At 40.2% G+C, this 22434-nt stretch overlaps 1 protein-coding gene across 1 annotated transcript in view; it reads left to right on the top strand.

Moving 5' to 3' along the window:
* Positions 1-18922, top strand: part of PTP4A2 (protein tyrosine phosphatase 4A2) — a 28651-nt gene extending 9729 nt beyond the window's left edge. The window contains exons 2-6 of the mRNA XM_075264721.1: positions 9241-9944; positions 12917-13009; positions 15643-15773; positions 16719-16793; positions 17106-18922. Of these exons, the coding sequence (XP_075120822.1) occupies positions 9849-9944; positions 12917-13009; positions 15643-15773; positions 16719-16793; positions 17106-17214 (504 nt within the window). The 5' untranslated portion in view covers positions 9241-9848 and the 3' untranslated portion in view covers positions 17215-18922. The remainder of the gene's footprint in view (positions 1-9240; positions 9945-12916; positions 13010-15642; positions 15774-16718; positions 16794-17105) is intronic.
* The last annotated feature ends 3512 nt before the right edge of the window (positions 18923-22434 follow it).

The following is a 22434-nucleotide window of genomic DNA, read 5'->3' as shown; positions in this document are numbered from 1 at the left end:
GTCATTACAGCTGATGCTAAAACACTTCAGTTATGAGGTTTTTTTTTTTCCTTATCTAATTTCTATTACCATAAATTGTCATCAGTTTTTGCCATGAGGCATGATGGGCTGCCAAGGCCAATAAAGTAGGGGTACGCAACTACTTTTAGCTAAGGTCTGTTGACCGCGATCTTCCATCAAGTAAATCTCCAAGCTGAACACGTCCAGTATTTACAATATTTTCTTGAACAAAAAGACACGTCTGACTGACGCACCACAGGTGTAAACTAGAAAAATGAAGATTAGGCTGGGGGTGACTAACGTGGCATTATACTGTGGGGGGGGGGGCACTAATGGAACATTTGAGCTCCCATCCAGTATAATACTCCATTATTTTGCCTCCTCAGTATGTTCCTTAGTATCCCCTACCCACTGATGGAGGGAAACTGGAGCACATTGCATATTCCATGCAGTGTGCTCCAGGTACATGACATTACATGCTAATAGAAACAAACAGGCTTGGTTTTTTATTTGGTCTGTATGTTATGGGTTAAACAGAACTTTGATAGCTTGCAGTCGACAGTCTTGCTGGTGTCTTTTAAAAGGAGTCTGTCAGCAGTAAATTTGTTATAATCCTAATCTCTGTACCATGTAGAAGTGATTGTGCAGTGTCCAAATATACCTCTGCATAGTTTTGGAGCTCAGTTGTCATGTGATCTGCTGATCTATATGCAAATGGGTGGGTGGGGGGGATCCAGGACTCTTCTGTATCTTGTTTGGACTTGGGTCTCTGCTCATGATTTACATGACACTGGAACACCAAAGCTGAATGACAGAGGTATATTTGGAAACTGCAAGATCGCCACTACAAGTTACTAAGATTAGATGTATATCCAATTTACTGCTGACGGACTCCATGTAGTAGAGTTTTGTAATGTTAATTACATTGCATAATTAATAAAATCCCAGAAATAAGGGGTAGAAAATTCTGTAAAGGGCTATATTTCCTGCAATATTGTAGTCCATAGATGGATGAAAAGGCTTGGATAGGAAGACTTCAGTAAGCGACATGACTGTTCATATTGCAAACTGACGGCTCATAGAAGTACATTGTCACATGTTGCGTTTACCCGGGCATGGGTGTGGCATTGAGTTTCAGCCTAGTTGATCCTTTCACCAACGTAACTGATTTTATGATCTATTATATGTAGTGACTGAGATGTCTTTATTTCTAGTATGACCAGCACAGTGATACAGTATGGTGTGCTGACTTTTAGCATGGTGCCTTTTACCTTTTTTCTTGTAAATTGCTATGTCCTGGTAACTGTCTCAAGTGTATTGCTGTAACTTAGTTATATGGTTAATATGAATGCTTGCACTGCCATGAAAAACACATGCATTTTTTTCACTCTGCTGGGGACTAGGCAGTTTTACTAATTAATACATGTTAGAATCCTCTCAGAATTCTTCTTTTTGGCAAAGGTGACACAGAAATTTAAAGTCTAGTTTATTTTTAATTTTTTTTATGCAAAACCTGTTGTACAAGGCATAATAAATCTGCCCCATTGTCTAAGATGTCGCCAGATCAAACTTAAAGGGGTATTCCCATGTACATAATTATTTTTAAATTTGTAGATAATTAAAAGTTAAACATTTTCGCAGATATAAGTAATTAAACATTTTGCAGAGTTTTAAAGATTTTCTCTAAATATCTTGTGGTCACAGTCTGTTGTCTTGATCAGTTGCCAGTGGATTCGACCATGAATGCAGGACCTTTCTAAGGTCAGAAAATCCGCCATGATTTCTTTATTGTGGCCGGGATATCTTCTCATACATGTAGTGTCCCTGCCTGATAACCCGGCTACAATAAGAAAATCATGGCTGGGTTCCTGACAAGTGCCAGACCATAGAAAGTTTCTGCATTTGTGGTTGTAACCATTGGCAACCGATCAAGATAACAGATGTCACCACTAAGATAGTTAGAGAAAATCTTTAAAACTTTGCAGAATTTTTAATTACTTATATTTGCAAAAATGTTTAACTTTTAATTATCTGCAAATATAGATATGATCCTGTACATGGGAATACCCCTTTAAGTGAGATCATTTTAAATTTCACCAGATTTATATTTATACTAGCTTCTGCCTGCAACTTTCGTCTGTAGATTGTTGGCATTGATGATCCGCCTATATTCAGCAAATTGCTGCCGTTGATGGTTTGCCTGGTCCGGCATTTTGGCAGTTCGCAAGCTGTCCTGCTGCTGACCTTGTTCCTCACTCTGTGCCTGTAATTGTTCCGACATCTCAGCAGCTGGCTGGGACGCCATATAATGAGAATGTTGTTGGTGTTGATGATCCGCCTGCTGCAGTGTTTCGACCGCTGTCTCGCTGGCCTGCTGTTGAACTTGTTCCTCGCCCTGTGCCCATGATTGTTCCGGCATCTCAGCAGCTCGCTGGGATGCCATATAATGTGTGGTGTTGGCGTTGATGATCCTCCTCACCTGCACTTGAGGAGAACTCTGACTCTGGCTACCTTCGTAGTTGTTGTTTGCAACAAATTAGATTATCTTTTTCCAGGCATGTTGAAAATTGGCAAACTACCAATTTGGATTAAAGGTGATTGCCCATGTCACTTTGTCTGCACTGGAACAGATCAGAGAATATGCAAATGTATATACACACTGTGGGTTAGCGGGTGTTTACAAAGAGAGATAACAGCCCTGGCTTTCTCAGAAGCTGAGATAAGAGCAGTGTAATATAGTATGTGAACATAAATTCATAAGTCGTGAAGCCATGTCATTTACTGGGATAAAAAGTAGCCTATATTTTAATCGAGGTTACAATCTATCTGTGTGCCAAATTTCATTCAAATCCGTTCAGCCATTTTAGCGTGATTGAGGAACAAACATCCAAACTTTAACATTGATAATATTAGTAGGATAGGATGTACAATTTAACTGTCTAGTCTTTCCTTTTTTAGTACAAGCTGCAGATGTCTAAAACACTTGATAAATGTGATACAAAGCATGTTGGAAATTCTTGGTGCAGAGGCCTGTTCAGTTTAGAGAATGAAAAGGAATTGAGGCCATCTTCATCCTCAGATTCCCCTTCATGGGTGGCTGTCTCGTGCCATGGTATGAGGGCATTTTTGGGCATCACCAGCTCGCTAGTGCAAGGCTAGGTCTGTGAAGGGTAGAGCTCTTCCTATGGCAGGTTCTTGGACCCTTGTGATTGTCTCATGGATATGGACAATATGTTCATGTCCTCTACTCCTGTTTTGATCCCGCTGATTCAGTATCCACCTTTCAGAATCTCAGCTGTTGCTGTCTGTACAAGGCAAGCCAGTCTGTGCAGCCTCTGGTTCCTGTCCAGTTGGGAGGCATCCAGCATAAAGGTAGTAAAGTAGGACTTGTGTGTACTGTGTATACTTACGAGGGTGGGGGCTTGAGTCTCAGTCCTAAATTCTCTCCTTGCTTTCCTCACATGGACTTTGTGGCTTTGCTTTATTCACGTGTCACTGATCCTTTTAAATATGAGGAAACCTGACTGTTCAAGTACAGTCCGGCTATGTAAAGCAACAAAATGACTTTGGCAGTTCTTCTAGCAAGAGCTGTAAATCTATGCCCTTCATATAGCAATACTTCATGATCAAGGAATAAGCGTTTTCTGCAATGAATCAACTACCCTATTTCTCCAAAAATAAGCCCTAGATAGACTTTACAGGGTTTTTGGAGCAGGCTTAAAATGTAAGCCCTACTCCAAATGTAAGCCCTAGTTACCGTCAGCGTCTCCAGCTCTAGGTTATGTCGCTGACATGGAGACTAGGCATACCGTAGCGTCCTGGACAAGCAAAAGTTTTTAATTTATTATATCCCATCGCCGGATGTAGGAAATTATTTAGGTTATACAATATTCAATTAACTGCTGACAATGTTGAATCCCAGGAATTACCCAAAGCAAGGAGGCCTGAGTCAGCACGGCCATCTCTATAAAATTAACTTTCTCAGATGACTGGACATTAAAGTGCAGTTTTATAGCTCAATGATTGCTTTATTGGATCAAGCATCTGTTTAAGATGGCATCAAACATAACAAATCTCTATATAAGAGTTGATGAAATCCTCCCGGATATGATGTGTTCACAGACAAGAATTTGTATGTGTGTAAACTCCAGAAATATTCATCTTAAGTATTTGTTTGCATTTTTACCATGGCTTCAGTCTGTAACCACTTATTGGTAATGCAGGTGTAGTGTAAGTTATATAGTACAGGGGATGGAATAAGAACGATTTACACCTAATATGCTGGACTTTTGTAGAGCGCCATCTCTGTATCCTCTGACTTGGGCTGGGTGACTATGACCCAAGTAAAAAGCATGATTAATTAAACATTTTACCTTGATTAGGATTAATGAATGATGTTTTTAGGACTTCCATCTTTACATGTCACCCCTTTATTATATATAACTAGAAACTAGATTTTGATTTTCTTTATTCTATGATGTCTTAAATTGGCAAGTAGTGTTGGATGGTAGAGAACCCAAAAGGCTAAATGTAGCCATAGAGTTAAAGGGTTTTCCTGGCTAAACATGTTTGATCCTAAGGATAAGTCATCAATATCAGATAGGTGGGGATGCAACACCCGGGGACCTTGCCGACCAGCTGTTCTCAGCAGCTAACAGAATGAAGTATGAAGCAGACCACTCTGTTCTATGCAGTTGTGGAACAGAGTCTGCATTTTAGCTCCCATTTGAGCAAATTCTTACCCCTGCCAAAAATATCTGATGCCGTTATATTTCAAGAATATCAATATTCTTATTACAAGAGCTCAGTGCGGTGATATTGTAAGAAAAGCCCTCTCCTCTCAAGACTATATTCAGGCTTGCTTAGAGGTTCAAATCCTCTGTTGGTAATGTGGTTGTATTTGACTGCAAGAATTGGCTTCTATCAACCCCATCCATGCTGCCTAAATGATTGAAACCACAGAGAAACCCTTGAGCCCATTATAAGTAATTGGGGGTCCACTGGCCACAATTGGCATGAGTTGTACAACTGATTTGGCATTGTGCTGAAAATTACGTATTGTTTTTGTTAATAAATAAATTAATAATAATAATCAATCTAACCCTTGTAAATTGTGGCTGACTAAAGAGGCATTATTCCTTTCAATAGCCTTCCATTTATCTTTCTGGATATAACCTCCTAGCCTCCTTTCAGCATATCCATACTACCCCGAGCAGTCTGTGGGCTCACACTTAGTATACACCTGTATGCATATAATTTAATCTCAGCAGCTCATTGACAAAGAGAGCAATGACAGGGTGTTAAATGAATCATGTCCTGACCATCCTAGCTGTCTTGGCTGTAGGCTGCCTACTTACTGTCCTATAAATCATTGGCTTCCTGGTCTGCCATTGACCTATTGCAGTTTAAGGGTAGCTGGTGTAACTTGTGCTTCCGTACTATAGGTCATGGCATGGCTGCACAGGGCTTGGGCTTCTGAGAACTGCTGATACTCTTTGTATCTGTACTGTGCAGATTCTTGTTTGTGACTCTTATCTTTCTAGGTATTTTGAGACTTGTGTAGATAGTGTTGCGTTTCATTCAGAGCCTCGCGTCTCCTGTGGCCGTTGACAGATAACAGAACCTCTTTGACATCAGTAGCTTCTAATTCCTGTTCCCTTTACAAGTTTTTCTGAATCTGTTACTACTATGTTTTAATGTACTCTACATTAAAGTGTTGAGAATGTCTTCACGAGCACATGTTTCGTTGTAAGGATCCTTTCGCACTGCATTCTTTTAGTTCATTGCTGTGATCGGTCATTGGATCAGTACAACTGACTGAAAATCCCAGTAGAATGACTGAGAATGTAGAGAGCGTCTTCACTTTACATAAATCACCATTCACTCTTGTTAAAAACAAGACTGAAGCTTTCTACAACTTGTTTGTTATTTTACATGGCAGATTTAGTTCTGCATGCCTTGCAGCTTTAGACTGAGCGTCTATTAAACAAATAAAATAAAGGCAAACAAGACATGAGTGTGCTGCCATCTTTGTTTTTAACATTAGAGTGCTGATTAGAAATGAGCTAGTACTATTCGAAACAGCCATTTTGAATAGCACGCACCCATAGGAATGAATGGAAGCGGCCAACACTCTGACTTGGGCGGCCGCTTAACCCCCCTGCTATGTCCATTCATTCCTATGGGTGCGTGTTATTCGAAACTGGAGTTTCAAATAGTACTCGCTCATTTGTAGTGCTGATGTCTCTTCTAGATTCTATTTATCATGCCAAGGAAATTTCAAGGGGGTTTATCACCAGGAAACTTGTAGACCAGCCACAGTATATTGTAGGGAACTTTATGCTGGGCATCTGTTCCATGTCCATTTTTGAAGGCCACATGTCATCCATCTTGTGCCTCCTTTTACCAAAACATATCAATTTTATTTATTTTTTTAATCCAACCCACTGGTCTGTTTTTAAAGACTGCTAAAAAAAAATAAATAAAAAGAAAAAAAAAAATATTGGCTTGTTAAGCAATTTGTTACATGCCATATGCTTTGGTTTTTACTTTGTTATAAAGGGATAATAAATTTTATTTATATAGCGACAACATATTCCGCAGCGCTGTACAATTAGTAGGGTTCAAATAGAGACAGAAAGATACATTACAAGAAAAGTCATTTCACACACTGGGACTGAGGGCCCTGCTCGCAAGAGCTTACAATCTATGAGGTACAGGGGGTGACACAAGAGGTAGCAGGGGCGCCATTGCTTATACAGAGGTCAGACAATTTTGTAATAGGGGCCTTTATATGTCCTTTATATGTCCAAGCTCCATCCACATATTAGAGTTAGCCTGAAGTGGCGGCATATCATGTGGGGTAATGTGGGAGCGGGGACAGAGGAGGGTTAAATTTTGGGGATTATAATGACTGTACGGAAGGGTTTACATTAGGAATTGTGATAGGCTTGTCTGAAAAGATGTGTCTTTAGTTTGCGCTTGAAACTGTAGAAATTGGGAGTTAATCTGATTGTCCGGGGTAGAGCATTCCAGAGAAGTGGTGCAACTCTGGAGAAGTCTTGTATACGAGCGTGGGAGGTTCTGATAATAGAGGATGTAAGTGTTAGGTCGTTGAGTGAACGGAGAGTACGAGTTGGGCGGTAGGCAGAGATGAGGGAGGAAATGTAGGGAGGTGCAGCATTATGGAGAGCCTTGTGGATGAGGGTGATAACTTTATATTTTATTCTATATTGAATGGGCAGCCAGTGTAGCGACTGGCACAGACCGGAGGCATCGCTGTAGTGTCTAGACTGATAGATGAGTCTGGCCGCTGCATTCAGAATAGATTATATAGGGGGGGGTTTAGTAAGGGGAAGACCGATTAGTAAGGAGTTACAGTAGTCAAGGCGAGACTGAATCAGAGACAACAAGTGTCTTTAATGTATCTCTAGTAAGGAAAGGGCGTATTCTGGAGATGTTTTTGAGGTAGAGGTGACATGAGCGTGCGAGTGATTCAATATGAGGGGTGAAGGAAAGGTCTGCATCAAACATGACCCCGAGGCAGCGGTCATGCTGCCTAGGAGTTATAGATGGTGGAAACAGTAGTAGTTCAATCTTGGAGAGATTTAGTTTCAGATAGAGCGAGGACATAATATTAGAGACAGCAGAAAGACAGTCACTGGTGTTCTTTATTAGTGCAGGGGTGATGTCACGGGAAGTTGTGCATAATTGGGTGTCATCAGCATAAAGATGGTACCGGAAGCCAAATCTGGTGATGGTTTGTCCAATGGGGGCTGTGTAGAGAGAGAAGAGCAGGGAGCCTAGGACCGAGCCCTGAGGAACCCCAACAGCAAGGGAAAGAGGGGAAGAAACAGAGATCGCAAATGATACACTGAAAGTTAGGTCTGAGAGATAAGAGGAGAACCAGGAGAGCGCAGTGTCCATGAGGCCGACTGAGCGGAGCATAGTGAGAAGCAGTTGATGGTCAACAGTGTCAAAAGCTGCAGAGAGGTCCAGAAGAATAAGAAGAGAGAAGTCACCATTAGATTTAGCCATTAGGATGATGATGATTCTGTGGATCTGCCACTTTGTGGCTGAGCTGCTGTCGGTCTTAGATTCTTCCTTTCAGTGGAAGGGGGAACTACGGTAATAATAATAAACTTCACCCACTGTTTGTAACAAAGGTGACTCCTTCCCCATGACAGTGCCCTTTAGTCTGTTCCCTACTAATGCCAGTATGTGTCACCATTTAGCGGTTATTGCCAGACTGCACTTGGGCTTTTCATTGTTATAATTTGCAAGCCGAGGTTCAGCCTAGCAATTAACTGTGAATCCTAAGTGTTACCTGCAACTGCTAATGCTTATATACACACACTAGCTTTTACCCGTGACTTCCTTTGCGGTGATTTGAGAATTGGGCGAACACAGACGTGTGAAACTGTAAAAGTGCTTTAAAAAGTTTGGTGGGATAGGAAGTGTGATGTTATATTGTGTATGTAGTGATACAGACAATGTGATGTGTTATATTGTGTACGTAGTGATACAGACAATGTGATGTTATATTGTGTATGTAGTAATACAGACCATGTGATGTGTTATATTGTGTACGTAGTGATACAGACAATGTGATGTTATATTGTGTATGTAGTAATACAGACCATGTGATGTGTTATATTGTGTATGTAGTGATACAGACCATGTGATGAGTTATATTGTGTATGTAGTAATACAATCAATGTGATCTGTTATATTGTGTATGTAGTATGTTATATAGTGGAAAGCTATATGTAAATGTGAGTGAGTAGAGTGAGGGCTACTCCTGAGGTGACAGTAAGGAGTGTGCAGGCAGGTTGAGGCAGGAAATGCCAGGCAGTGTGTGTGAGTGTGTATGTAGTGATACAGACAATGTGATGTGTTGTGTATGTAGTGATACAGACTATGTGAGTGAGTAGAGTGAGAGCTACTCCTGAGGTGACAGTAAGGAGTGTGCAGGCAGGTTGAGGCAGGAAATGCCAGGCAGTGTGTGTGAGTCTATAGCTGGGGCTAGGAGTCCTGCTTTTGTGAGTCTCCTGCTAGAAGGCATGTTGTTTAGTGGCACCAAAAGTAGCCTGTGACTCAATCCTAAGGGAAAACTATGTTTGTGGAAAATTGCACGCAAATCCGTCCAGGCGTTTCACACAAACTTTCACACTTATAATATTAGTAGGATATATATTCCATATATTTAATGTCTTGTTTCTTTATTTTTCTTCTTTTCAGGGTTACTCTTGGAATTTATGTCGAACATTTATGGCGATTCGGCGTGTAAGAACAGAATACTGCCAGGCTCAGCACAGCATTGGTGCGGACAAGTGAGCTGAAAGTCTTCTGACATCCTAAGCCTAACCTTCTGGTCTCTTGACAGCGTCAAAAAAAGCATATGGGAGTTTTTATTTATTATCCCACCTCAAAGCCGAATATTTTTCACTACTTCATTTTTCCTTTTGTGAAGGGAAGAATTTTAAAGAGGAAATAATCCCCTTTAATGAGTGCCTCACTGTAGTAGAGACCTTTCGGTTCAATTACATATATATTTTAAAGTCCTTTTTTTTTTTTTTTTTTTTCTCCTCACTCAAGTAATGTGAGAGGTTTCCTTTGGATGCTGTTCTGCATCCCAGAAGTGATTATCTGCAAGAAATAAACATCTCTTATTTGGGACTTTGCAATAAATATACTTTTTTTTTTTTTTCTTTTTTTTTTCTTTTTTTTTTCCCACCCGCAAATATATATATATATATTTTTTTTTTCTTAATAGAATTTTTTTAATATTTTGCTGTGAATTTTTTCAGAATTTTTTTTAAACGAACCTTATTTTTTTAAACATCACAATGAACCGTCCAGCTCCAGTGGAAATATCATATGAGTGTATGCGTTTTCTAATCACCCATAATCCAACTAATGCCACACTCAACAAGTTCACGGAGGTATGTAGCTTCGGCAAATACATTTCTTTATATAATTGAAGGTTATAGAATAACAGATGCCGGAGGCTTGTTTTTCTTAAGGGTCATTTATCACTTTAACCTGGGGTCCCACATTGTGGAAATGCTGCCTGTTATAATACCTGCAAAGTGGCGAATCCCATCCACACATCCAAAATATTTGCAGCAATAATGCTGTGTTTTCCAAAAAACATTGGAGTTTTGTAAATCGCAGCATATCAATTATACCTATGGAAAGGCTGGTGTTTTTCATATGAGAATAGTAGGGACTTTCTGTAAAAGCACAGCAGAAAAAAAAGAATGCAGTGACACTCTGCAACGCTTTTTTTTCAATCTTTTTTTTTTTTTGCAACGCCTCGCTGTGTAGGGTATCAGCCTAAAGCTAACACCACATATAGCGACGTGCTGCAGAAGCAATAATCACTTTGTACTGTTGCTCCAATACCCCTCTGCTCCCTCAGTACAGACTGTAGAGAAGATAGAAATTATTTATATATAATATATTAGAAGTACTGGCTACTTGTTCGCCTGAGGACTTTTCACTAACTGCACTACCTAGCATCTCTTCTTAGCTGCTCCTTTTATTCCAACACAGTTGGTTTTAGTGCTACTTAGGGTCTGTATTGTCAGGCAGGGGTGTTATTCAAAGCTCTAAGCACAGGTGGGCTGTGTCACAGTTCAGACTCACTTCTTGCTTGCTACAGGCTGACACGACCACCAGACAGAGACTTAAATGACTGCATATCAGACACCACAACGAATAGCTGAATTCAGCGCACTGTCAGCTTTCTAGCGGTATATAAAACCGCATGTGCATGAAGACATAAAAGGTCCTCTTGAAGTGATCATTCATTAGAGCTTCATTCTCATTTTTGCAGGCTTCAGAACTGAAATCTTCTGGAATTTCATGATGGTTCAGCCTCTTAGTGGTTGCTATGGTGATTAGTAGTTTTGGAAGTGTCTCCTTGACACCAGTCACTGTACCGAAATTGACCTTGACACTGTATAAACTTCATGTTATTTTACAAAACCACTTATAAAATGTTGTATACCTTCCTATTTGGCGACTTCTGAGGTTGTCATTTTATAAATCCTTTTTTTTTTTTTTTAAATCATAAAAGTACAGTATGTAGTTAATGTAAGGGAGAAATAGCCGTACAATCATATAATTGGTAAAGATTTAAGCGTCGTATGTGGGGAAAATAATGGATAAAGATGGGATGATGTGCGTCTGCACGAATGTCAGTCTCTTAGGGGTCTATGTGGATTCAAGGGCAAGCGGATGTCTTGTTCATGTGTCTGCCTAAGTAGTAATATGAAGGATCAGAACAAGACATAATATGCAGGATGATCTGGCTTACAGCATGACCTTAACATGATCACTGTAGTCTCTTAGTACTGTCCCTGCCTAGACTGTTACTCATAACGTCAAACATTTCACAGTATATAGAGAAACTACATGTAATTCCAGATTAAGTCTTATGTCATACTGTTAAAGTGAACAACCCATTTAACAGTGGACACCTGTTCTATTCTACCAAGCTTTATTTAGCGTTCTTTTTTTCTTCATGCTGCTATATGAATATAAATCTATATAGTTGTAGAGCAATTATCATGTAAGTGACCCAGTATCAATTCCCAATAACAAAAAGAAAATCCTAATAAATGTACAGCATGTTAAAACTTCTAGTGCCCTATTTGCAATCTTGTTAGTGCACTCCCCGGACTTTCTGCGAGCAGAGGGGAATGTCTCTAACTACCAAAGCGCATTGTGCATAGACTACTATGGGAAGCGAGTGGCCACCTTACAGAAATGAACAGATGACTAGGAATCAAAGGCGCTACTTCTAAAAAATGTAAAAAGGATGGTTCCTTTAAGTGTAGCTACTTAAAGGGGCTCTATCAGCAAAATCATGCTGCTAGAGCCCCACATATGCGTGCATAGCCTTTAAAAAGGCTATTCAGGCACCGTAAATGTTATATTACACTCCCCCCCCCCCCCCCATTTTAAAATAATAACCTAAAAAAGAATGTGCTCTACTTACGGATCGTGCACGCTGGGCGGGCATTCAGGGTGTGTCTTCATCTTCTTCCCCGCCTCTTCTTCCTCCGATGTCTTCGGGTCCCGTCCTCCTCCGGCGCTTGCTCGCGGACACTGATTAAAAAAAAAAAAAATAGCTTGGGCGCATGCGCAGTAGCACGCGGCTTCTACTACGGCTACTGCTCATGCGCCCAATCTATTTTTTTTTTTTTTTTTTATCAGTGTCCGCGAGCAAGCGCCGGAGGAGGACGGGACCCGAAGACATCGGAGGAAGAAGAGGCGGGGAAGAAGATGAAGACACACCCTGAATGCCCGCCCAGGGTGCACGTTCCGTAAGTAGAGAACATTCTTTTTTAGGTTATTATTTTAAAATGGGGGCGGGGGGGTAGTTTAATATAACATTTACGGTGCCTGAATAGCCTTTTTAAAGGCTATGCACGCATATGTGGGGCTCTAGCAGCTTGATTTTGCTGATAGAGCCCCTTTAATGTGTATTATGAACTAGAAGGTCTCTTTAAAGTGGTTGCCCAATTTCAGCAATTATATATGTAAATAGCGGTGTCGTCACATGACCATGGGCTGTCCGTCATGACCATAGACGTAAACAGTGAATCTCATCAAGCAATGCTAAATCATTTTCCTAGATACCTTCCATGTCAATTCTCTCAAGGTTTCTATTATTTTCAATCATAAAAACTTTTGCAGAACTGGACAACGATTTAGTTCATAATTCTACACAACTTCTTCCTTTGCTGTAGGAAATAACTGAAAGGGGCTTATTAACGGGGGTATTTTCTTCCAGTGGTATAGCGTGACTAATGTTACTCAGTCCTTTCATAAATTACCGAACACCTCTTGTGATGTGAGTGATTGCTTTAAATTTTTCTTTTTCTCTTTTTTTAAATTTATTTAGGAGCTGAAGAAATATGGAGTCACCACGCTTGTAAGAGTTTGTGAAGCCACGTATGACAAGGCTCCGGTAGAGAAGGAAGGGATACAAGTACTAGTGAGTATTTCTTCCTTGTATTTGGTTATTACTTTGCACTAATGGAAACCTGTCAGCTGGTTTGAGATCACTAAACCACCAGCATGCTGCTAAGCAGCAGGGGTTTAGGGTTTCAAACCTCTAACATTCCTCCACCCGTCTGTAGAAATCAAAGTATGGAGAGGCCTGGGGCCTGCTTTACTGCTCATGCTTTGCACATCAGGCACACGTATAGTGAAGAGTTGTACGGCTCTTGACTTCACTGCGTGCATGCAGCAGAGTCCCCCGGCCCCTTTAATCCTTGATGTCTATGCCGGCAACTGTATGTTAGAGGTTTTGAACACTAACACCAGTTTCTCTCTCACATATAAGTTGCTAAAATGTGCATGTTTTGCATGCTGAGTCACTGCAGATTTCACCACTACTTTGGAAGACCTAAATGCAAAAAATCTTTAAAGGGTAGATGTGGAATTTTACATTGTGCAGCCAGAGTTGTAGGGAGCATAGTGAATTCTCTTTTCCTATGTGAGAATGGAAAATGTTACCACTGTAAACGCCACCCCTTGCTTATAAAGGTGAATTCTACACATATGCAGAAGAATCTGCACTGGTTAATCTGTGTATCTTAAACCTTTTTATGGAGCTCCAAAATACCCTGTTTAAATTAATAAAATAAGAAAAATGTTTGCTTCTTTTTGGAAAACCTTTGTCATTTTATGGATTTTTCCCATCTGATAAGGGGATTGCAGATCACTAGGTTACGACATCAGTTTATGATCAGTGGTGATCCAGTCTTGTTTAGTGCTGTGTTTTTATTGCACAGCACACAGTCTGAGTGTTGTTGTGTAGAAAATGGCAGCAAAGTCCATTTAAGTGACTATCTGCTGTTATATACGTATGCATACACATACACTCACCGGCCACTTTATTAGGTACACCATGCTAGTAACGGGTTGGACCCCCTTTTGCCTTCAGAACTGCCTCAATTCTTCGTGGCATAGATTCAACAAGGTGCTGGAAGCATTCCTCAGAGATTTTGGTCCATATTGACATGATGGCATCACACAGTTGCCGCAGATTTGTCGGCTGCACATCCATGATGCGAATCTCCCGTTCCACCACATCCCAAAGATGCTCTATTGGATTGAGATCTGGTGACTGTGGAGGCCATTGGAGTACAGTGAACTCATTGTCATGTTCAAGAAACCAGTCTGAGATGATTCCAGCTTTATGACATGGCGCATTATCCTGCTGAAAGTAGCCATCAGATGTTGGGTACATTGTGGTCATAAAGGGATGGACATGGTCAGCAACAATACTCAGGTAGGCTTTGGCGTTGCAACGATGCTCAATTGGTACCAAGGGGCCCAAAGAGTGCCAAGAAAATATTCCCCACACCATGACACCACCACCACCAGCCTGAACCGTTGATACAAGGCAGGATGGATCCATGCTTTCATGTTGTTGACGCCAAATTCTGACCCTACCATCCGAATGTCGCAGCAGCAATCGAGACTCATCAGACCAGGCAACGTTTTTCCAATCTTCAATTGTCCAATTTCGATGAGCTTGTGCAAATTGTAGCCTCAGTTTCCTGTTCTTAGCTGAAAGGAGTGGCACCCGGTGTGGTCTGCTGCTGCTGTAGCCCATCTGCCTCAAAGTTCGACGTACTGTGCGTTCAGAGATGCTCTTCTGGCTACCTTGGTTGTAACGGGTGGCTATTTGAGTCACTGTTGCCTTTCTATCAGCTCAAACCAGTCTGGCCATTCTCCTCTGACCTCTGGCATCAACAACGCATTTCCGCCCACAGAACTGCCGCTCACTGGATGTTTTTTCTTTTTCGGACCATTCTCTGTAAACCCTAGAGATGGTTGTGCGTGAAAATCCCAGTAGATCAGCAGTTTCTGAAATACTCAGACCAGCCCTTCTGGCACCAACAACCATGCCACGCAGGAGATTGTCTTGACCATGTCTACATGCCTAAATGCACTGAGTTGCCGCCATGTGATTGGCTGATTAGAAATTAAGTGTTAACGAGCAATTGGACAGGTGTACCTAATAAAGTGGCCGGTGAGTGTATATTCATAGCCAAACCATTTGACTGTGCACAGAAACTTAGGGCAGCTTCACAGGGATGAGTTTGGTCAGGTTGATACATTGGATGTTGTAAATATTTCCCAGCATTAGTCATCTATGATCCCTAGGAGTTCATGCTTTCCTGTGGCTCTACTGTCCCATACTATAATCGTGTTTTCAGTACAGAAAAGTAGGGCCACAGGATAGCAAGGTCTTCTAGGACCATAGATGACTATGATTCTGGTAGTCGTCCTGGCTCAGCGTTCCATTTGGGAAATACTACAAACATCCAATCTTTATCTCTTGGACCAAATTGGTCTGTGTGAAGCCAACATTTAGAAGGGGAAGAATTGCTAAGTCAATACTGAAACACCCTAATTCACTGTGTAGGTAGGTAGGGGGTCTCAGTGACTGGATTTCATTACTGATATCGCTTTACAAGATGCCAATAACACTTTAAATATGGTACTTTGAGGTGTATTTGTTGTGGTTTTTAGATTTTCCTGTACTGTTGAAGCTTATTTTGCATTGTGAATGCATCTGCCTTTTGATTTGAAGACTTTTATTCCAATTTTTAGGATTGGCCATTTGATGATGGAGCACCACCTCCTACACAAATAGTAGATGATTGGCTGAATCTCTTGAAAACCAAATTTCGTGAAGAACCAGGTTGCTGCATTGCAGTGCACTGTGTGGCAGGCTTGGGAAGGTTGGTACATTGCCACTGCCTTTATTATCTGGTTATTTTGAGGTTTATCTCCACTGTGGTGTATATCTAGAAGATATTTGGTTGTGAATCTACCATTTGACACTTCATAACCCCTTGTATTTTCTTCATGCCCCTTTAATTAACCTCTCATTGTCTGTTTTTGTAAGGTGAAAAGTGCTTTGGTTTTTTTTTTTGTTGTGGTTTTTTTTTTTTTTTTTTTAAATAAAAAGCCTCCAGCAGTGTATTGTAGTTCTGCGTAATTTCATGTGGGACTGTTTGGATGGGTCGGGTAGTAAGATAATATAAATAAGGCAGCATCTGGTGCATTTGTGATGGATAATTGCTGTGTTACGGACATGTTTAATGAGCATACAGCACTTCTTATACTAGAGCTGTTGTGCACTGCCTGTGGACACAGGGGGCTCTGAGTGTTTATAGAAGGGAACGTTTCAGGACCCAGACTGGCTGCTTGGTAAGATGCAGATGATGGTGTCTGGCAGAATAAATGACGAGAACTGCAGGTTATGATCCGTAGGCCTGCTACAATAATATTGATGCTCCTTTTCAGTGGAGCCAGACTTTTAGCAGAAATAAGCTACTCTGGAGTAAGGAATGCAAAGAAATGTAACTCTATATATACTATATATAATATATAACTATATAATATATATATTCACTATACTAGTGAATGAACTCTTACTATATTGTTACTTGACCTATTTTTCTATTTTTGAAAGGGCAGTCAGGCTTAAGAGATCGCATATACCATTAGTGGTACTACACAGTGTTGTGGGTAAGAGCTGGCAATGGATGGGGGGGATGTGAGGAAGCAGTGGGTTTTAATCCAATTATTCATGCATTTCTGGTGTCTGCACCTCTGGTGAGCCCTAAGGATCCAGACTATGAATTGCACACATAACTAATCTCTGCACTATGTCATTCCAGGGCCCCTGTGCTGGTTGCTCTAGCACTGATTGAATGCGGGATGAAGTACGAGGATGCTGTGCAGTTTATCAGGCAGTAAGTGAGCTCATTAACAGACTCGCTCTCTTCTTTCTCCCTCCCCATCTGGCTTTCTGACTTTACCTCCTGAGACCTCCGCTCCTGTTAAACAAGGCTCTGCAAAAGCTGCTTGTTAAACAGTTTTATCAAGACGTGCCTTGCTTGAATAGGGGAGTGGTCGTCTTTCTGAATAAGATGGAAGCACACTACCTCGTTTCGATATACATTTGGTTTGAAGAATAATCTTTAACAAATTGGCATTAGAAATTACTTTAGCTCATAAGTTATAAAACAAAACTTGCTAACACCAGGAATTTTCTCTACCTCTAGGAAACGAAGAGGAGCCTTTAACTCCAAACAGCTGCTTTATCTGGAAAAGTACAGACCCAAGATGCGCTTGCGATTCAAGGATGCCAATGGCCCCTGCTGTATGCAATAAAATTGGAAAAAACCAGGTTGACCAAACTGTTATGACCCAGGGCAATAGATCAAGTTGAAAAAAATGATCGACATCAGTAGACTGGTCTCACTTCCGTCCTGTCAAATCCAAAACTACAATAAAGTGCCACAATAGGCAAAGATAAAAAAATCAAAGCAGGTTTCTATACATTTCTCCACAAGTTCATCTAGAAGATGGACAGGGGAAAAATATAGGTCCATGTGCAATTAACATTTTAATATCACAATGTAACTGGGGTGAATTGCAGAGTTGAGGTTTTGCCTCAGTGTATCTTGGCTCAAGTATTAAAACCATTAAAGGGGCACCAACTTGTGCTGAGGGTGAATATAGAGCACATACAAAAACACCTGTATTTAGGAGAATACTGGGGATGTTGACTGGACCAAATGAATGTGACACTGGCTTTTTTCGTTTCTTTGAAGATCTTTAGCTCCGGTGCAGATAGGTGGATTCTTATATATGTGGTTCATTGTTTTTAGCCAATTTGAAACATGATCTGTCTGTCTGCTCTCTTGGCAAAAGTGATCCAAAGTATGAGATGCAGGTGATGTAGAAGAACATCAGTACTGCTCAGGGCCCTTCACATTTCTCTGCTGCCACCATGGCTGTAATGATGCTTTGTTTGAACACTGCCTTAAGCCAAATCCTTTGCTGTCGGTTTTCTATGGCAGCTAATAGTCCAAATAACATCTTCAATACGTCTTCTGATGCCCCTTCCAACAATACAGTTTCACAGTCAATGCCATTAATTAAAGGCTGATGCCAAAACATGGATGCATTTGGGATTTTTAGAACTGCAGCCATATTTTGCACTGTATCCATCTAAGCTGCTGCTTGAGACTTGGCCAGCAAGTTTATGTGCATAGTTTATCTGGCCTGTGCATTTCCTTTTTTCTCTTTTCTTGGATTTGCAACCTACACTGTAATCTAAAGTTAGTATCCTGTATAACCTGCCTTGCAAAGTGTGCAGTCTGGTTTTCAGCAACAGCGATCCTTATTATAATTTCTAGTTAAGTCACATTCAGATTGCAGAGAAGGTAAAACTGCACAAGATAATTCACTTTATTCAGGTCATTCTGGTTAGTAATAAAAAGCTGCTGTATTACATTCCTGATCAGGAATGTAATCCTATTGCACAGCCTGTATTAACAGGGCTGCAGCGTATGTGTAACAGTGCAGAATTTGTGTGCCTCAGCCTCCTGACCCCAGTTCCATGTCGAATACAAGATTGTATCATGTGCAAATACGTGATTTTTTTATGTTGCAGTTTATGAATTCACCATTTTAAAACCTTATGGACTTGAAAGAAAAAATATTGCTGCTCAAAAACCTCCAAGGTAGTGATGCCTATATAATATCACACCAGAATTTATGTGGTCTAGTCCTAAGCTGGCTGCATATTTTATACAATAACTAAATTATAATTTATATTCTCCATTGAACTTCAGACAGTGGGAAATTTGTGCCTAAACCCTCCCCTCTATTCCCACTTGTGAGGCAATATGTCATGCAGGGGTCAATTAACAATTGTATATCAAATGTAACTTTCCACAATCTGTTTCCTGCTTCAAAGATATAGTGGCTGAAAGAGGTGCCGAGACAGATGTGATCGAAGTGCAAATCATTAAGTGCTAGAAATTTCCTTGATCTCATGAAATATGTCAAATAAAATATTTTACACATTCTATGCTTTAGTCTCCTTTTTATGCGCACCCTACAGTTGCACATTCTAGTGTTAAATGACTTGTGAACAGTTCTCAGATTGTAATGTACCATGGATGGCTTATCCTTAGAATAGATCCTCAATATCAGATCATGGGTCTCAAACAGCCCAGACCTCCCAAGAACAGCTAGTTGAAAATTAGCAGTGTTTGGGTGAGAACTGCAGACTCTTCACTGAATACTAAGCACAGCGCTATACATTGCGTAAGGGCTGTGCTTGGTATTGTAGTTCAGCTCTATTCAATTGAATGGGATTTAGTTGCATTAGAGCATGTGTGAGGAATGAACATGATACTGGCCTGTGAAACAGAAGTGGCATTCTCCCAGGTACCACTATTGTATAAAGCAGCTGAGCTGTTGGGGTCCTGTGTATTGGACCTCTACTTATTAGACATTGATGAACTATCCTAAGGAAAGATATTGAAGGGTACCTAAGTTTTCGTGTAAAGTTGAAATATGTGCAGGACCTCGCTGGGCAGTCTGTATAAGCCTTCAGGCATTTTTCTCAGGCGCAGGGAGTGTACAATAAGGAGTAGCTTGCCTCATTCCCCTCTCTATTACTGTTCTGTCATACCACCAGGAGTAACTACAATAGCAAACAAAACAGCTGAGAAAAGCCCAAGTGACCATAGTATAGGAGAACACTGGATTGCAAAGATGTGCAGGTAAAACATAGGAAAAGAAATATGACCAGTAAACTGTTTGCTGTCGGAATAATAGCCTACCTGTAACCACACATGCAGCCAGAATTGGATAAAAGCACATGAAGACTTTTTTTTTTTTTTTCTCTTTACATTGTAATCTGTGAAATTTGCTGAATTTTCAGCCCTTTTGACAAAACAGATTACAAATGTGTATAGAGACATAAAATGTCCCTCCTGTGGCAGGATCGTGGGGTGGCGATATTTATTTTCTGCAGCCCAGGATCTGGCCAGTGAACCTGGGCTTCTAGGAGCCTCCATACCTGGTTGATTCTGCTGAGATGGGAAAAAGTTAGCCTATGCGTCTGCTGACTTCCTTTATACACTGCAATACACGTGTATTGCCTTGTATAGACCATTGCTTGGTTAGTTTCCCTAATGGGACATCAAATAAGTGCAAAACAAAAAACCCTGAAAATGTATTAAAAACAAAACACATTTTGGAATTATTGCATCCGTAACAACCAATACAATTAAACTGAAACATTATTTAACCTGCATGGTAAATGTCGGACGCAAAAAAAGGAAATTATTTTTTCTTTTGCCATCTTGCCTGATAAAAAAAAAAAAAAAATCCCATAAAAAGTGATCAAAAAGTCATATGTACCCCAAAACAGTATCAATAAAAAGCACAGGTTGTCCCACAAAAAATAAGGCGACCAACTCTGTCAACCGAAAAATAAAAATGATACGTATCTCAGAGAATATTAATGTAAAAATAGTTGAATGGGTGTATTTTCAACAAAATTAGTAAAGCTAAAAATAAATTTATTTTATTGGGAATTAATGTAATCGTACCAACTCGCAGAATAAAGGTAACTTGTTATTTATGCTCTATGTGGGGTGGGGTCCAAATTCTCATTATATCCCTTGATAAATAATGTCAGGGGTGTAGTTTCCAAAATAGGGTCACTTTTTGGGGGTTTCTGTTGTATTGGTACTGTAGTGGCTCTGCAAATGAGACTTGACACTTGAAAACTATTCCAGCAAAATCTGCTTTTCAAACATCCAGTGTCGCTCCTTCTCTTTCGTGTGCCCAAACATCAGTTTGCATCCACATGTGGGGTATTTCTGTGCTTGGCAGAAATTGTGTAACAAACTTTGAAATGCACTTTTCTCCTTTTAAACCTCTTCTGAATGTATTACGGTAAATTACAATGAGATGCTAAAAGGGTTAACAACCTCCCAAATGCTGTTTGACTTGTTTCAGGGGTGCAGTTTTAAAAATGGGGTAATTTATGGAGGTTTCTAATATATAGGCCTTTATAATTGACTTCAGAACTTAAGTGGTCCCTAAAAATATATGTGTGTGTATCTCTCTCTCTCTCTCTCTCTCTCTCTCTCTCTCTCTCTCTCTCTCTCTCTCTCTCTCTCTCTCTCTCTCTCTCTCTCTCTCTCTCTCTCTCTCTATATATCTATATATCTATATCTATATATATATATATATAATCTATAAATTTTTATGCGGGGAGAATTTTCTTGTTACACGTGTAAACGTTCTAACATCCAAAGTAAATTAAGGGACGATTAACCCTTTTCCCTTGCTGGGTGTCAAACAGCAGACACCGTTGCTAATGCCCGTGGTCGATGCTCCGGGGCCTGCGTCCCATTCCTATGACTTCCTGGAGCCTCACTGGCCTGTCATTCTATACTTTCGATTGCAGGCTACTCTATGTAGCCTGCAATAGAAATGAGGGGTTTTTTTCAATGTAAATAAATTAAATAAATACGCCAATAAAACGCCCTTATTAAAGGTTATAGCACTACCCCTGACGACTGTGTAAAATAAAAATTACCGTAACGGAGAGGAAAAAGTTTTTTTAGTAGCACTTTGTTTTTAAATTTTAAAAAAAGTGACCCTATTTGCTTCCTATTTTGTTTATATTTTCCCAGATAAAAAAAAAAAAAATGCAAAAATAAAAGCATAAAAATAAAGCCCTGTGTGTCACTGATAAGACGCAGAAATTAGTTGAATAACACCTATGATTAAAATGTTACAGCCCTCAAAACCGCACATACAAATCCCCCCCCAAAATAAATAAATAAATAAATAAAAAAAATTGGCCTGGTACTGAAGTGGTTAAGGCTATTCCTATGTATTTATTTAGTTTTAAGTGATAGAATCCCTTTAAGGTACTTTTGTGCTGCATTCCCAAGGGGTTAAAGTGCATTATTTTTTGGTCCAGAATCATATGCTCTGTGAAATGAAACTAACTGGTCTGAAAGGTTCATTGTCTGGTCTATGACCATTTAGGGTCCATTCACACGGAGGAACTGTGAGGAATTTGGTGTGGAATTTCAGGGCTGAAAAAATAGTCTCCCATTGAAGCCAATGGGAGGCTTTTTTTTTTTTTTTTTTTCTTCAGCGCTGAAATTGCACACCAAATTCCTCACCATTTTCCTACGTGTGAATGCACCCTTAAAGGAAATATGTTGCCAGAACATTTGTCCTAGTGGTCTACCCTTAACCCTGAAAGGACATGCCTTGCACAAAACAAGCACTTGCACAAAACACACAAAGCTGTAACTACAGCCGGAGCTCCTCTAGAAAAGGCAGGGACAGCTTATTAACATCGCTGAATACATAGTGTACATGGTCATAAATCTAGAACCTGAGCAGGTAAGGAAGATTTGGCAGAGACATTTCTGGGGAAACCCTTGTGTTTGGGCATGCACTATTACTGTTATTTATTTATATACCATCATGTCTTGCTGCAGGTGCTCAATGGTTTTTAGGTCTGGACTTTGACTGGACCTTTCTAATACATGAATATTC

Source organism: Leptodactylus fuscus, chromosome 2 (genome assembly GCF_031893055.1).
Source record: "Leptodactylus fuscus isolate aLepFus1 chromosome 2, aLepFus1.hap2, whole genome shotgun sequence".
NCBI lineage: Eukaryota > Metazoa > Chordata > Amphibia > Anura > Leptodactylidae > Leptodactylus > Leptodactylus fuscus.
Note: the sequence above shows the minus strand (reverse complement) of the source record. Positions and strands in the feature narration are given on the sequence as shown.